The sequence below is a fragment of the Somniosus microcephalus genome, chromosome 26 (assembly GCF_052327205.1).
Source record: "Somniosus microcephalus isolate GS21.2 chromosome 26, FLI_Smic_1.0, whole genome shotgun sequence".
NCBI classification, from domain to species: domain Eukaryota; kingdom Metazoa; phylum Chordata; class Chondrichthyes; order Squaliformes; family Somniosidae; genus Somniosus; species Somniosus microcephalus.
In genome coordinates, this window is record NC_141012.1 from 7,613,898 (window position 1) to 7,630,620 (window position 16,723).

The 16,723-nt window shown below is 47.5% G+C and overlaps 1 protein-coding gene across 5 annotated transcripts in view; it reads left to right on the forward strand.

Annotated features, from left to right (window-relative positions):
- The window catches only part of kmt2a (lysine (K)-specific methyltransferase 2A), a 187,196-nt gene that overhangs the window by 152,796 nt on the left and 17,677 nt on the right, over window positions 1-16,723 (forward strand). For all 5 annotated transcript variants that reach the window (XM_085967740.1, XM_085967741.1, XM_085967744.1 and 2 more), the window contains exons 28-34: window positions 1,062-1,157; window positions 3,299-3,387; window positions 7,212-7,379; window positions 8,260-8,334; window positions 12,289-12,463; window positions 13,267-13,374; window positions 14,610-14,693. In XM_085967740.1, coding sequence (XP_085823866.1) covers window positions 1,062-1,157; window positions 3,299-3,387; window positions 7,212-7,379; window positions 8,260-8,334; window positions 12,289-12,463; window positions 13,267-13,374; window positions 14,610-14,693 — 795 coding nt within the window. The remainder of the gene's footprint in view (window positions 1-1,061; window positions 1,158-3,298; window positions 3,388-7,211; window positions 7,380-8,259; window positions 8,335-12,288; window positions 12,464-13,266; window positions 13,375-14,609; window positions 14,694-16,723) is intronic.

Consider the following 16,723-nt stretch of genomic DNA (forward strand, 5'->3'; position numbering starts at 1 on the left):
TTTTAACTGATCTTAAGAGTGGCACAGTGCTTCATAAATCTTACTCTTTAGATTTTAAGTAATTTTAACATACTTGAAAATGTTTTTGTGATCTGACATGTCTACTGATTTGTCACCCTCCTAGGGGTGTATACGCACTCATATATAGGACTCACCCGTCTTTCGGATAAGACGTTAAACGTCTGTTCTCTCAGGTGGATGTAAAAGACCCCATGACATTATTTCAAAGAAGAGCAGGGGAGTTCTCCTCGGCGTCCTGGCCAATATTTATCCCACAATCACTAAAACAGATGATCTGGTCATTATCACGTTGCTGTTTGTGGGAGCTTGCTGTGCGCAAATTGGCTGCCGTGTTTATGACATTACAGTACAACAGTGACTACACTTCAAATATCAAATTATTGGATAATTCATTTTTTTTTTTAAAGCAAGAAATAACTTTGCATTAACAGGAACAGCCTGTAGTTAGAGCCTTATGTAAAGGGTAGTAGTACACCACTAATTGGAGCTTTCATAAGAACTAGGAGCAGGAGTCGGCTATACGGCCCCTCGAGCCTGCTCCGCCATTCAATAAGATCGTGGCTGATCATCGACCTCAACTCCACTTTCCCGCCCGATCTCCATATTCCTTGATTCCCCTAGAGTCCAAAAACCTATCAGATGAGCATGGTACTTCACAATTTTTATATTTGATACATATGCCCCAATGTTGTCACTAGGATTTCAGTAAAGTGTAATGGGTAAGTGAAGCTTACAGACAATATCCACTTGAACTGTGAAAAATGGACAGCAGTATGATTAGATTTCTCCCTCCCAAACCTGGGTTGTGTGGAACGCATTTTGAACGAGGGCGTGATACTGATGTCGCTGCTATAGTGGGAGCAGTTTCGGGTAATGATTTAAGAGCATCACACAAGACTGTAATGCACAGCATGATCGCACATTGAAGCAAATTTGATATTTTCCTCTTCATATAACATATTGGTGTCAACACGCTAAACAATTCTGGTGGCAACACTGTACCTTGCGCCTAATGTTTGTAACGTGTAATATCATTTTAGGCCTATTCGAGTACGAATAAAGACAACTGTGCAAGATGCAATGGAACTTGATGAGCAACAACAAGAAGATTGTCACCGGGATTCTGAGTCGCCAAGGTGAGCAGAGCTTGCAGTCGACAGTCTTTCTGCTGACCTGTATCCCAACTTTGAAAACTTATCTTAGAGACCTGCTTGCAAGCTTGTTCTTTTCTGTCCTGTATGAAAACTCATCCACATTCGAGGTATGATTGTCCACCCCATGGGGGTGGGGGGTTTAAGCCGCCGCTTGAATCAGGGACAGCATTTTGTTTCCATGTCTGAGAGGGCATGTTGCTTTAGTCCCTTTCAATCAGCGCTGAAACCCAACTGGTTCAGTTAGTGAAACGGGAGTTTGGCCTCCGATAAGAGTTGTAGAGGGTGCTAAAATGATTTATGTCAAGAGTTTGAACCCCTGGACTTATTAGAGCTCAAGGAAAGAAGTATGATACATGGATTGAAGCTTGAATAAGACTGTTCAAGCTCTCTTGATGAGCTCGTAAGTAAAGATCCCACCTGGCGATCGCAAACAGGGTGTTACAATTGCCCTCAGTGCCCTGGGCTAGAGAGGGAATCAGCCCAGGTTACTGCTCTTGACCGCTGTCTGATTGACCTTTAAGCATGCATGTGTGGGTATGTATGAGTGAGAACAGAGGCCCTCCACCATCTGGACACTCTAGGCTCACGGATGAAGAATAGCAATTTACAATACACTTAGGGGGAGAAATTGGGTGAGTAGCGCCACCTGTTAGCGCCTAAAGAGGCAGTCAGTGGCTGTAGCGCCACTGGCTGCGTCTGCGGCGATATTCAGTAGGGGCACTAATGGTGGCGTTAGGCATTTGCGCTGCGCCGCCGCCGATGACGTCATCGGTGTGCGCAGCGCCCCATTCGTGCCCCGTTCGCGATATTTGGTAGCGAACGCCGCAGTTGCGCCGCTCGCTACCCGCGCCCGGTTCACGGGGCCTTACTGTGCCGGCAGCGGCGCAAGTTAAGGTGGAGGTGCGGGGCGGCCGCTTTTTCGGCGGCCGCCTGCCAGCACCTCCGTCCCCGGCCTCCTAACCCCTCCCCCGCGGCATTGCCAGCTGTTTCCCGAGAGCCCGGCACTTCTCCTTGGTGCCGGGCTCATTTGCCGGCACTCGCGATCGGGGATTGCGCTGTTGCAGGCACCTCCCCCTTAACAATGGGAGGAAGGCCTGCAGTACCGCAGCCTACGTTGCGCTGCGATAATCAGTTTCAGCGCCCTAAGAGGGACGCGGAGCGCCTCGAGCCTCGCCCCGTGTCCCTCGAGGGGCACTGAAACTGAATTTCTGGCGATCGGTATCACTCCGATCGCTGCGCTAAATCCTGCGCTCCGCCGACTTTTGCGCCACTTTGGCGCCCCAACCCAATTTCTAGGCCTTAGAATCAGCAAAAGTCTGCACCTTCAGGACAGGAGGGGAGGAAATTCTTCTGAAAACTTGTTCGATTATTCAACAAATGTTGAACTCGGATAAGATAATTTCATTTGGATCCTACAGCACAGAAGGAGGCCATTCAGCCCATCATGCCTGTGCTGGCTCTTTGAAACAGCAATCCAATTAGTCCCACTCCCCCTGCTCTTCCTGCATCCCTTTAAAAGTCTCATTTTTACTTATTTATTAGGGGTATTTTTGATCAGCTGAGTGTCTGACACGTGCGGAAACCCATTACCAAATCTAGCTCCTGAGAAGCCTAAATGTAGAATTTTCTGATTGCCTAAACACATCTAATTTAAGTGCAGGAAGTTTAAGTGCAGGTAGCTTTGTGTGCATAGGACTTGCACCAGCTGAAACCATGCAACTTGCCAGTACAGAGTTTAATGGTCAGCTTACTGTTACACAAACACCCTACCCATTTGGCCATCGATTTTCAGAGTTAATTGGAGCCAAGTGTCCTGGCCCCCCAGTGACTGCTCTACCCGCTCCAGGTACTATTAGTGAGCCAGGCTGGCTAGAAACATTCAGCAGCAGTGCCCTAGAGTACTGAGAGCAACCTGCTTCAGTAATAGGACTGCTGAGTCCATCACAGAGGGTTGACTTGGTTCTAAGCTTCTGTCCTCCGGTGTGGCAACTTGAACCCACCTTAATTCCAAATATCCTGCTTCCCCCCCCTTAAGGAGGATTTATTAATAAAGATCAAAGTGTTGCCACCAAATTTGCCTTAATACATTGTCAATTAAAGCAGCAATTTTTTTCTCCCCTTAGTCAAATGGAACATATGCCAATGCTGCAGCCCTTTGAACCCATGAATACTGCAGCATCAAACACAGAAGGACAGGACGATTTTGTCACTGGTAAGCAACAAGCATTGTTTTCGAATGCGTCCGTGTGGAAACGTGGAACTGTTGTGACTAGCCCTTTTGATGTGAGCGCTCACGTTCTACGGCTTGGGAGTGACGGGGCCCGAGCTCCGGAGTTTTGGGTGTTCCGCCTCAATTAGTTCCAACAGCAATGTGCCTCGTGTGCTTCCTAAAGACTGCATCGGGAGCGACGCAGGCACGGGCCTGCGAGTGAGGGCGCCAGACAACTTTCTCAAATGGAATAATGCAGCCCGTGGAGGTTCATAGTGCAGGGAAGAAAGTGTATTGGAAGCACTTTTATCACCCCTTCAAAATAAACCAGCTAAGCTGGTAGTGAGGGCATTGGGAGTTCACACAACAGTTGCGCTGTAGACTAGGAAGCCAGGAAACAATCAGAAGTGTTTCTGAGCCTATGTATGTGTTTTTACTGCTTGTTTATATTTCTGACATCGGGAATTATCAGTGAATAACATTAACCAAAATTACATAGCTTCCCTCAACAGTTTGGCTGGATAAGGCAGTGAGTAGGCCGGACCTCCAGTTCTGGAAGAAAGTATGTCCTTCCAATGGGTGCATTTAAGGGGAAGCTAGGTACGCACACGAGGGAGAAAGGACTAGGTGGGAGGAGGCTGGTGTTGAGCATAAACGCCAGCTGGACCAAATGGCCCGTTTCTGTGCTGCAGACTCCATGTAATGCTATGTGTGTTAATTAACTGATCTAAGCCAAGGAGGCTATATGAATGCTCTATGGGGACCCACTCCCGATGCCTGTAAGGCCAGGCGAGGACAAGACCAGGCTCGGCTGCAATGACCCCTCTCTGATTAACCCGCCGACACTTGCATGAAGGATTATAGGGCAGCTGGCACCTCTGGAACTGTACCCCAGTAAGAAGTGGACACTCTCGGGAGAAGTGGAGTGAAAATGGCAGAAAAAAGAGAGAAGGGGGGGCGGGGGGGCAATTAAAAGGATCAACAAATGGGTTCAGAATTAGGCCTGCAGTACCACTGAGTGCCTGTTTGGGGCACTGCAGGGAACAGTAGCATAAACAAGCTCAGCAGTGCCACCAACAGTCACAGTGTGGTATTAAGTGCTGTCAAATGCAGATAAAAGGACCACTGTTATTTATTATTAACACTATAATTCGGGGCCCGAGCAATATTTGTACAGTGCTCTTTACCGTCATTTTTAACTGGTTACAGTCCTTTTTTTTTAATTCATTGATGGGATGTGGGCGTCGCTGGCTAGGCCTGCATTTAGTGCCAATCCCTAATTGCCCTTGAGAAGATGGTGGTGAGCCGCCTTCTTGAACCGCAGCAGTCCATATGGTGTAGATACACCCACAATGCTGTTAGGAAGGGAGTTCCAGGATTTTGGCCCAGCGACAGTGAAGGAACGGCGATACAGGTCCAAGTCAGGGTGGTGTGTGGCTTGGAGGGGAACTTGTAGGTGGTGATGTTCCCATGCGTCTGCTGCCCTTGTCCTTCTAAGTGGTAGAGGTCGCGGGTTTGGAAGTTGCTGTTGAAGGAGCTTTGGCGAGTTGCTGCAGTGCATCTTGTAGATGGTACACACTGCAGCCACAGTGCGCCGGTGGTGGAGGGAGTGAATGTTGAAGGTGGTGGATGGAGTGCCAATCAAGCGGGCTACTTTATCCTGAATGGTGTCGAGCTTCTTGAGTGTTGTTGGAGCTGCACTCATCCAGGCAAGTGGAGAGTATTCCATCACACTCCTGACTTGTGCCTTGTAGATGGTGGAAAGGCTTTGGGGAGTCAGGAGGTGAGACACTCGCCGCAGAATTCCCAGCCTCTGACCTGCTCTTGTAGCCACAGTATTTATATGGCTGGTCCAGTTCAGTTTCTGATCAATGGTGACCCCCAGGATGTTGATAGTGGGGGATTCAGCGATGGTAATGCCATTGAATGTCATGGGGAGATGGTTAGAATCTCGCTTGTTGGAGATGGTCATTGCCTGGCACTTGTGTGGTGCGAATGTTACTTGCCACTTGTCAGTCCAAGTCTGAATGTTGTCCAGGTCTTGCTGCATATGGACACGGACTGCGTCAGTATCTGACGAGTCTCGAATGGTGCTGAACAGTGTGCAATCATCAGCGAACATCCCCACTTCTGACCTTATGATGGAGGGAAGGTCATTGATGAAACAGCTGAAGATGGTAATGTTGATTTGCTGTTTTTATCTTGCAAAGAAAAATTGTGTACCACAATCTCCTGTTCGATCTCTGGAGTCCTCTGGCACATCAGTTTTACTGTGGCACTCAGCCATTTTCCTCCCCTTCCACACGATAGCTGGTCTGTTTTATTGAAATGTCAAGATGCCCAATTTGACGAAGCATAAAATCTAAAATAGTGCATCGCTCATATTTTTAACATTCTTCTAAAGGACAAGAAAGTTGCTTCTGCAGTGCGATAATTTATGCACTTTAAATTTAATTTTGCTAATTGCGACATCATAGGTGTCTGAATTTATATGAACATTTCACTTTTTACACTAACCGGCCTTTTTACTGAGAATTCAGTAACGTGTAAAAGGTGGATGTGTGAACTGTCCTTCCATAATATAACACTGGGGTGAAGTGTTGGTTACGGGTCTGTCACTGCTGGGGGTAGAAGCTGAGAGCAGTTTGGGTAGCACACAACATTAAAGTAAAATATATTGGTACCAGTGCGCTAACTGAGGTTCGACGCGTAGCGTTTGCGATAATTATTCTTGAGGTAAAGGATCAAAATGTTTGTTTACTTCGGTTAATAAATTATTTTTTGTTCATACGTGATGACAGCAGAAATGTGTAGTGCTGTGAACAATTTCAGATGAAGAATTGAGAGTTTTCCATTTTCATTGCAGTGTGCCAACCAATCACTTATTTCCACAGGCCTTTTTATTATTATTAAATATGTTTTCCTCTCCTCCGTCAGTTTTCTCCCTACATGTCCATGGTACTTTGCCCAATTGGGACAAAGCAAATCCGCTTGATCGGCACCCCATCCACTGGCTGAAACGTCCACTCCCTCCACCATCGACGTACCATGGCTGCCGTGTGTACTATCTATAGGATGCACTGCAGCAACTCGCTAAGGCTTTTTCGGCAGCACCTCCCAAACCTGCAATCTCTACCACCTAGAAGGACAAGGGCAGCAGGGAAAGCCATTACCTCCAAGTCACACTCCATCCTGACTTGGACTTGTATAGCCCGCTCCCTCATCGTTGCTGGGTCTGAAACTCCCTACCTAACGGCACTGTTGGGAGTATCTTCACCACACTGACTGCAGTGGTTCAAAAAGAAGGCTCACCACCACCTTCTTAAGGGCAACTAGGGATGGGCAATAAATACTGGCCTTACCAGCGACGCCCACATCCCAAGAATGAATTAAAAATATGTGAGCCTAGTGAGTGATGCAGGGATTCAGCCATTTTGGGGACTTTGCAGTCAAGTCTGATCTTGTCTTCATGCAACATCCAGTACGCGCTGCCCACACCGGCATATGATCTTAATAAGTGCTCAGATACTTTCAGTAGGGATTGCTGGATTATGATGACAAGTGAGAATCCCTCCATAGCCCTTGGGCAATGGGGCCATAGCTTCTGTCCCACTCGAGATCAACTAACACGGGCATTGAACTTGAGAGCTTCCTGTTCTATTTGGCTCAGTTATCCACAGGTACTTTAAACCCTTGCAATCCCATAAGTCACCCTGAGGATTGGGGCTGGCTCAGCGAACAGTGCACCTGGAGATGGTTTTTGAAAGGTACAAACAAAACTCATTGTTCAAGGGTTAGTCATCGTGTATGTTCTACTTTCCCGCTAGAATCTAAAAGCTCAGACGATGATGACACCTTCAGTTCCCCCCTTCTCGCTCTGCTTGAGCAAGAGGAAAAGAGGAAGGAGATCAGGAGCGAGAAGAAATCGAAGAAAGGCCTGCTGTTCCAGATCACGAGCGATGATGGGTTTCAGATCCAGTGTGATAATATTGAAGGTAGAGGTGGTTTACTGACTATACATGTGTGGAATGAGCTGGGTGGAAGAGGGTTTCATCATCCACTTAGAAATCAAACTATTAACAATATATGAGTTCTGGTTTGAATCCGTGATTCTGCACTCCTTTGAGTTTGTGATCACAGTCATGCCACTGAGGGGAATTGCTGAGCAGAAACTCTGTTCTTCACATTGGGAGAAAAATCGTCATCCCCAGATTACTCTCATCCCCCCTAATAATTGGTCCAGAGTGGCATCAGCAAAGTCCTGGGGCTGGATGCCACCTACTCTTGATCGCGATTGGTGCATGGCTGTTTTGATTTGTTACTTGATTAATTTTGAAACCTGGTAATAAAATACTGAGGGCCTAATAATTTACAAACCATAAAGAGGGGAAAGCAACCAACACTGGGCGTATATTCACTGAATGATTGAAGGGCAGGGTAAGACAGTACGATGCAGTAGAGATTGGGGTCACAGTCTCAATAAGGAGTTGGCCATTTAGGGCTGAGATGAGGAGAAATTTCTTCACTCAGAGGGTGGTGAATCTTTGGAATTCTCTACCCCAGAGGGCTGTGGAGGCTCAGTCATTGAGTATATTCAAGATAGAGATCGATAGATTCTTGGATATTAAGGGAATCAAGGGATATCGGGATCGGGCGGGAAAGTGGAGATGAGGTAGAAGATCAGCCATGATCTTATTGAATGGCGGAGCAGGCTCGAGGGGCCAAATGGCCGACTCCTGCTCCTATTTCTTAGATTCTTATGAGTGGAAACATGGATCTGGGGATTCTGAGGAACTGTGAATTTTGCTGCAATGGTAGAAAAAATAAATCAGACTAACTCGTTTTACTTTAATTACTGTAAACTTCTTTTTGTAGAAGGGTGGAAGGTGCTGACTGACAAAGTACAGGAAGCTCGGTCCAACGCCCGCCTGAAGCACATATCATTTTCTGGTAAGTGCTGTTTATCGAGAAGGGAATTTCACCTCTGAGGTGGCTGTTAGAAAATAAAGGTTATACACTTGGAAATGGGAGAATCTGCACGAGAAAGATAAGCTAAACTAACAAATTCACCCCAGCTACTCTTAACTAGAAACCGCAGCCCCAACACTGTTCAGTAATCAGTGACACCAGTGAGTAGACAGGTCAGAATCATCCCCATGACTGTCCGCATGGTAAGTTTTTGACGTGCTTGTTATGGAGGTGAGAGCCTTGCCCTGAGGGAGGGAGGGCAGTCAACAAACATCACGCAGTCTCCCAGTGTCATTGCAATCAACCAGGTCCCTTGACTGGAGAATCATGCATGGTGTGGGAGAAGATAACTAGCGAATTAGGTGAGAGTTGGGATTTTAATATATTTTGTGCTATTAGTGTGTATTTATATTGGTAAAAGTTTGTTCCTAAAGCTTAAAAAATCCTTCATTGTACTTTTGATATGGGATTGTAATATTTTGTACAGCACACAAAATGCATTTGCTGTTCCCCGTTTGAATCCCAGTTGCCTTTTTTAATTCGCATTTTGACTGTTCATTGTCATACAACAGGATTTGTGCACGCTTTGTTGCTTAGACAGGATGACTTTCAGGGCCAGCTGCTGTCTGTGCTTGCCCCAGGCTGCTCTGGCAGAACATAGGAACAGGAGGAGGCCATTCAACCCCTCGAGCCTGTTCCACCATGCAATTAAATCGTGGCTGATCTGTATCTTAACTCCATCTTCCCGCAGTGGATCCGTAACCCTTACTACCCTTGCCTAACACTAATCTATCAATCTCAGTTTTGAAATTTTCAATTGACCCCCCAGCCCCAACAGCTTTTGGGGGAGAGAGTTCCAGATTTCCACCACCCTTTGTGTGAAGAGATGCTTCCTGACATCACCCCGGAATGGCCTGGCTCTAATTTTAAGGTTGTGCCCCCTTGTTCTGGACACCCCCCCGCACCCCACCAGAGGAAATAGTTTCTCTCTGTCTGCCCAATCAACACCTTTGATCATCTTAAACACCTCGATTAGATCACCTCTTAATCTCCTATATTCAAGGGAATACAAGTGTCGTTTATGCAACCTACGGGGATCTTAGTGAAACATAAGATTCTGAAGGAGCTTGACAGGGTAGATGCAGAGAGGATGGCCCCGATTTTCTGGCAGCCGTTGGGCGGCTTTTCATGCGGCTGGGGGCCGAAAATCGCCGAAAAAGCGGGTCGCGACCCCCCGCCTGATTCCCCGCCCCATCCGACTTTCGGACCACCATTTCTCCGCGACCCGATTCAGTCCTGCCCGCCGCTGGCGGGACTGGCCGTCGGAACACTAATTGCCACTTATTTCCATGTTTAAGCCGATTTTCAGGGGCTGTTGCGATTTTGTGGGGTTCCCCACGCTAAACACGCCTGCGGGGAACCCCACTGATGAAACCTGGCGTGAAGTTTGCCAGCTTGCTTGCTCTCAGCTGCAGGTCATTCGGGAAAGCTGCGATTTAAAGGGACAGCATTTGTTTGGTGAAGGACCTTGTTATAGAAACATAGGAGATAGGAGCAGGAGTAGGCCATTCGGCCCCTCGAGCCTGCTCCGCCATTCAATGCGATCATGGCTGATCATCCAAACTCAGTACCCTGTCCCTGCTTTCTCCCCATATCCCTTGATCTCTTTAGCCTTAAGAAATATATCCAACTCTTTCTTGAATATATTTAATGAACTGGCCTCCACCGCCCTCTGTGGCAGAGAATTCCACAGGTTCACCACTCTGGGTGAAGAAATTCCTCCTCATTTCAGTCCTAAATGTCCCACCCCATATCCTTAGACTATGACCCCTGGTTCTGGACTCCCCGACCATCGGGAACATCCTTCCAGCATCTAGTCTGTCCAGGCTTCGATGAGATCCCCTCTCAATCTTCTAAACTCCAGTGCAGGCTTGGGGCTACTTCTTCAAGGCTTAGGCACAGCTGTGGAAGGTTGGAGCCTCACACATTTCTCCAATGCGATCTCCGGGGAAGCCCCTCTCGCCACCCTCACTCAGCGCTTCCTCAGTGGTGGCATCTACAAGAAGCATGGGACGCCTTTTTTTCCTTCCCTTCTTGCCATTAGAGGATCTCCAGCAGCAGAGGTGGCAGCAGCAGAACCAGGAACAGCAGGATGAGCACCAGGAGCACCAGGCTGCTGCTCACTCACCTGAAGCTGCACAGGCCAGAAGGGGCCAGCGCTTGGAAGTGGCTTGAGAGCACCTTGCTGCGCTTTAGGGGGCCATGGGGACTCGTTTCTGCACTGGCAGCCCTACTCAGAAGGACTTCCATGAAGGTCTGGTTTCTCTGTTCAATAGATGGCTAACGCTCCTCAAGAGATGTCATTCTCTTATGAGTACTCACCATGTTTTCCGTACCCTGGCGAGTTATCTCCTCCATGAAGGTTGCCAACCTTTCCATGGTGATGTGTTCATGCGCCAATGACTCCACAAAGGCTCTGCTCATGGTCGCTATGGACTCCTCCATTCGCTCCACACTCGCAGCGACCCTGGAGACAAAACCTGCCAGAGACTCCTGCATCTGTGCATGGAGATCCATCACCTCTTCTCTTGCGGATGGACCCAGAGGCAGAGGGTCGACATGCAGCGCAGCTGAGCTGAGCTGGCAGAGTCCTGCGCCCTCTGACGAGGATGCTCCACTGCTGTCCCTGTCTCCAGAATCTGCTGGGGCTCACTTGTGAGCTGTGAAACACCAGGTGACAACACTACTCTATGTCCCGAAGGCCCCCCTGAGGTGTGAGTGTCTGCGCTGGTGCTGGGTGTGCTTACTTCTGCTGACGCTGCGCCCTCAGAGGTTGGAGCCTCCTCTGAGGAGTCTGGCTGCACAGCCTCTTCCTCCTCCACAGTGGGGACGGGGGCTCTGGATGGTCCTGTTGGGGAGTAGAGGAAGGAGTTAGAGATGTGATGCCAAGGTTACATGCAAATTCGAGTTGACATCTGCTGACACCTGCATCCATGCAGCCTTGGTCTCAGTGGGAGGCCTCTTCCTGCCTGACCTAGGGAAGAGGACCTCCCTGTGGGCCCTAACCCCACCCAATAATGCCTGCAGTGAAGCTTCGTCGAATTTGGAGGCAGCTCGGGGTCTGGCACTGGCCACAGCTGCTGCAGGCTCCTCTGCCATCCTGTATGGTTCGTTTGGAAGCCTTCAGAGGATGCAGTGCTTGCTATGGACCTTGAAAGCACCACGAATGATGACATCATACTGTGGGGCTTTCTGACTCGAATTGGACAATTAGCAAGGCTGCCCACACGCTAGGAATTAATTGGCCACTTGAGGGAAAATTGCGTGGAGCTGGCTGACACATTTTTTTGTGTGTCAGAACCCCACATTCGGGGAAACCCGACCATTTCCCACACAAGCCACAAAATCGGGCCCGATGTTTCCCCTTGAGGGGGAATCTAGAACTAGGGGGCATAATTTCAGAATAAAGGGGCACCCTTTTAAATCGGAAATGAGGAGGAATTTCTTCTCTCAGGGTCGTGAATCTTTGGAAGAGAGCGGTGGAGGCTGGGTCATTGAATATATTTAAGGTGAAGATAGACAGATTTTTGAACGATAAGGGAATCAAGGCTTATGGGGAGCGGGCAGGGAAGTGGAGTTGAGGCTAAGATCAGATCAGCCATGATCTTATTGAATGGTGGAGCAGGCTCGAGGGGCCAAATGACCGACTCCTGCTCCTACATCTTATGTTCTTATGTATGTAACCTGTCCTCATAATTTAACCAGGATCACTGATATTTTCTCTCCTTACAGTAGAATTGACACAATGAGGATAGACACATTGAATTGTTGATCAGGCTGGCAGGCTATTAGCTCTTTGACTGGGGATCTAAATAGTCAGTGCTGTCAGGCTGCTTAGATGCATGTGTTAGTTTTTACTTTGTTTTGCACTTGCAGCAATAAATGGACTGAAAATGCTGGGAATTTCCCATGATGCAGTGGTGTTCCTAATCGAACAGCTTTATGGAGCCAAACGTTGCAAGAATTATAGCTTCAAGTTCCACAAACACCAAGAAGTGGATGAGCTTCCTATCAATCCACACGGATCAGCAAGGGCCGAAATACACCAAAGGTAATACGCTCAGGTAGAAGCTTACATTCAAGCTGTTCACTGTCACACTGAGCTGATTGCAGTTAGCAAAGTGACTTCACATTGCAGTGGAGTGACTAGGCATTAGATTCACTGTGGCTAATGTTGATGACGAGGATTTCATTAGAAGAATGTTTTGGATGCATTTTAAAAATGTCGTTTCCTTCCCAACCTTTTGTTCCTCTCATTGTCTTTTTGTTTTTCTCCCCCTCCACCCCACACACATGCTGAGTTTCAGATTTTTCAGTATCTTCAAATACTAGGCAAGAGAGAGAGAGAAAAGATTATTTACTTGCATAGACACAACATCACAAAAGTCTAAATCCAGAATTATTTTTGTTGAAATAAGAAACATAGATGAAGGACCACTCCCATAGTGCAGGATTCTACCAAGGCTGCGAAGAGGAGAGGTGAGGTACATCGGGAAGTGGTGATTGGGTGATGCCAATTCTGGGTTTGTGTACTTTGCAAGAGGGAGAGACAGTCAGGAAGGCTAGGAGTTCTGCAGTGTTGAGGTCCTGGGATAGAGAGTTGGGGGACAGCATGATGTCAGTTGATTTTAACACAGTGAGGATGCAAGGTTCAGAGTGTAGGACATCACCGAAGTTGAAGAAAGTAGGAAAGAAGCAGCAGCAGTAAGTGACTCCCAGCTTGCATTTTGAAAGCCTGTAGACTCTATGTTTGTCTAAAGAAAGAAAGACTAGCATTAAAAAGCACCTTCTCGCACAGTGAAAATGTCTCAAAGGGATTCACACAATATCATTGCTTTATTTTTATTCACACAGGAAGTCGGCATTTGACATGTTCAATTTTTTGGCTTCGAAACATCGGCAGCCACCAGACTATTGCCCCAATGAAGAGGAGGAAGAGGAGGTGCAGCTTAAATCAGCACGGTGGGCTCCAGGAGATGGATAGTTACACATACACATTCAGCATGTTATACGTAAAAACTTGAAACTTACTGTGAGGCAAAACTGAATATATGAAAAGAACATCATCGTTTAAAAATCTATATCCAAAGGTGTATAAAATTGTAAACGGTCACGTAATAAATCAGCTTTGTTAGGTAAGGGTATGTTGTTGGGTAAGGGCATCGAGGGTAAATGGAGTTGAAGTACTGATCTGCCATGATCTAATTGAATGGCTGAGCGGCCGACTCCTGCTCCTATGTTCCTCACAAATAGAGAAAGTATAAAAAAAGTCAATGCAGACAGGTCCATCAGCATCTAAAGGAGAAACATTGACATGTTAGATGTTAAACTTTCTCCAGAATTTTTTTTTAATAAAGTTTCAAAAACTGAGACTATTTGTTAAGGAACCATGAACATGTTTATATCTCACGGGTGGGCTCAACCAGTAACTAAAGCAAGTGATTTGTTGTGGCAGGTGGTTTGGTACAACTTGCATCTGCTCATTTGCACTGCTTCGGAGACTTTTTATTCAATGTGCCGATACTGGGGCAGCAATTGCACAACACGGAAGTGTGGCAATTTGCACAATGATGTGCCATGCCAGATCACTTCTGATAACTCGAGAGCAGCTCATTTCTTACCATTATGTTCAGTGCTGCTATTCTTCAGTAAGAGTATATTTTCTGATTGGTGAAGTTCAGGTACAAATACTTTTATGTGCTCGTGTTAATTCTTCTGTGTACCATTTTTTGGCAGGTATGTTTATTTGTACCAAAAGTGTGGCAGGCAGAAAATGGATCCCACAATTTGTTTATATCACACATTGGGTATATGTTTAAAGTTAAATGTAAGATTATTTCATGTGTTTCAGAAGATAAATTGTAGGCAAAGATGTAAATTTGAAGTGGGAATTAAATTGAGGTGAGCACTACTTGCCATTAATGTTCCCTTTAATTTTTTGTTGGGTGTGCGGTCCATTCAAAATACGGTTTTTCCTATTTAAAAGCCAGTGAGCCGGCTGCGCGGGAGCTGCAGAGTGCTGCGCGGCCGCTCAGTTTAAAGGGAACATTGCTTGCCATTCTGTTCTTCAACTGAGGTGCATTCTCCAAAAAATGAAGAAAATACTTCTGAGGAGACACTGTTGTGTGTAATATAATTCGAGTCTCATCGTGGGCTGTTAGTGCTGCAATAACTTGTTATTCTCTTCGAACTTGTAGACGGGCAACCAGCATGGACCTTCCCATGGCCATGCGATTCAGGCACTTGAAAAAGACATCAAAGGAAGCAGTTGGTGTCTACCGGTAAGGGAAAAAGTATTTCTACACGACGTGTCCAGTTTATAGTGGTGCTTTAAGCGGTGAACAAACTGGTTCCATTACGTTGTAGTTAGTTCCAGCTTTTCATCAAATTATAATTTGTTGTGCTATTGGGTTTGCATCAACCCACAAATACTGGGAGGTTTTTTTATGAAACTTTCTGTACGACCATCAAACGCTCTGCGCAACCGGCTACGCGGTAGCTCCAGAAAGATGTAGTTCTGCTTGGAATGAGAATCTTATTTGGAGGTCACAACTTCTAATTACATGTGACTTAAATGCTAAATGTAAAGAGCTGCCATGGCTGCTAAACTGGTGGAACAGATTCAGTTGGACATATAACCTGCTGATTGTGTACACACTGCAACACTGCTCAACGGTGCAGTGCCGTATAAGTATATACTGGGTCCACACTATGAGCTGGTGCTTTGTGCAAAGTTAATCATTATGTGGGTGATATACCTATCAATTCATCCAATGAAAAGCGACGAGTTAAGAAAGTAACTATAGGTTTTTATTGGCTAAATAACAGAGCCCACCCTCGTGGGTGATCGGATACAACAAGGAGGAATGCCAGCCAGTCGACTACCTTTATACCTGGGCAGGTAGGTGGAGTCATGGGCGGAGTCAGCAGTGGTCAGCCCAGGTATAGCAGCGTGACAAGAGGCGACCTCGTATAGTGATACAACAGTGTGAACAGTGATAACCATAGAGTAACGATATAACAGTGATAACTATAGTGTAACGATAGTGAACGATAAAAGTGGTTTACCACATTCACCCCTTGTTTAGATTTGAGTCCGGCGGGGTGAAGTGTACTACCAGTTCTGGTATGTCAGTCTGTCCGGAGGCCTCGTAAGCCTTCCTGATCGTCGCAGTGGCGGTGTTGCATTATCCGGTGTTAATGCTGGTGTCTGCGTGGTCGGCGAAGGCTCGTGGGGTTCCGGCATGCCGTCTACCTGGTCTGGAATTGGGGGGGTGGTGGGGGGGGGTGAAGGTGGTGTCTCCGGAGTGCCCGAGGGTGCGAGGTCTCGTAAGGAAACTGTGTCCTCCCGCCCGTCTGGGTATGCCACATAGGCGTACTGGGGGTTGGCGTGCAGGAGGTCCACCCTCTCAACCAGGGGGTCCGTTTTATGGGCCCTCACGTGCTTTCGCAGCAAGACGGGCCCCGGAGAGGTCAGCCAGGTTGGTAGCGTGGTTCCCGTAGTCGACTTCCTGGGGAAAGCAAACATTCGTTCATGGGGGGTGGCGTTGATGGCAGTGCAAAGTAGTGACCGGGTGGAATGCAGCGCTGCCGGGAGGACTTCCTGCCAGCGGGAGGTTGGGAGGCCCTTAGACTTTAAGGCTAAGAGGACGGCCTTCCATACCGTCGCGTTTTCTCTTTCTACCTGGCTGTTCCCTCGGGGGTTGTAGCTGGTGGTCCTGCTTGCAGCAATACCTCTCGCTAGTAGGAACTGACGGAGTTCCTCGCTCATGAAGGAGGAGCCCCGGTCACTATGTATATAGTTTGGGAACCCGAACAAGGCGAAGAGGTCGTTCAGGCATTTAATGACCGTGGTACTGGTCATGTCTGGGCAGGGGAAGGCAAAGGGGAAACGGGAGTACTCATCAACAATGTTGAGGAAGTACACATTACGGTCAGAGGACGGGAGGGGCCCCTTAAAGTCGATGCTCAGGCGCTCGAAGGGGCGGGTGGCCTTGATCAGGCTTGCTCTGTCCGGCCTAAAGAAGTGCGGTTTGCACTCGGCACAGGTCTGGCAGTTCCTGGTCATGGTCCTGACCTCCTCGATGGAGTAGGGCAGGTTGCGGGCCTTAATGAAGTGGTAAAGTCTGGTGACCCCGGGGTGGCAGAGGTCGTTGTGGAGGGTCTGAAGTCTATCACTTTGCGCGCTGGCGCATGTAATTCGTGACAGAGCATCGGGGGGTTCGTTCAGCTTACCTGGCCGGTACAAGATATCATAATCGTAGGTGGAGAGCTCGATTCTCCACCTCAAGATCTTGTCATTCTTGATTTT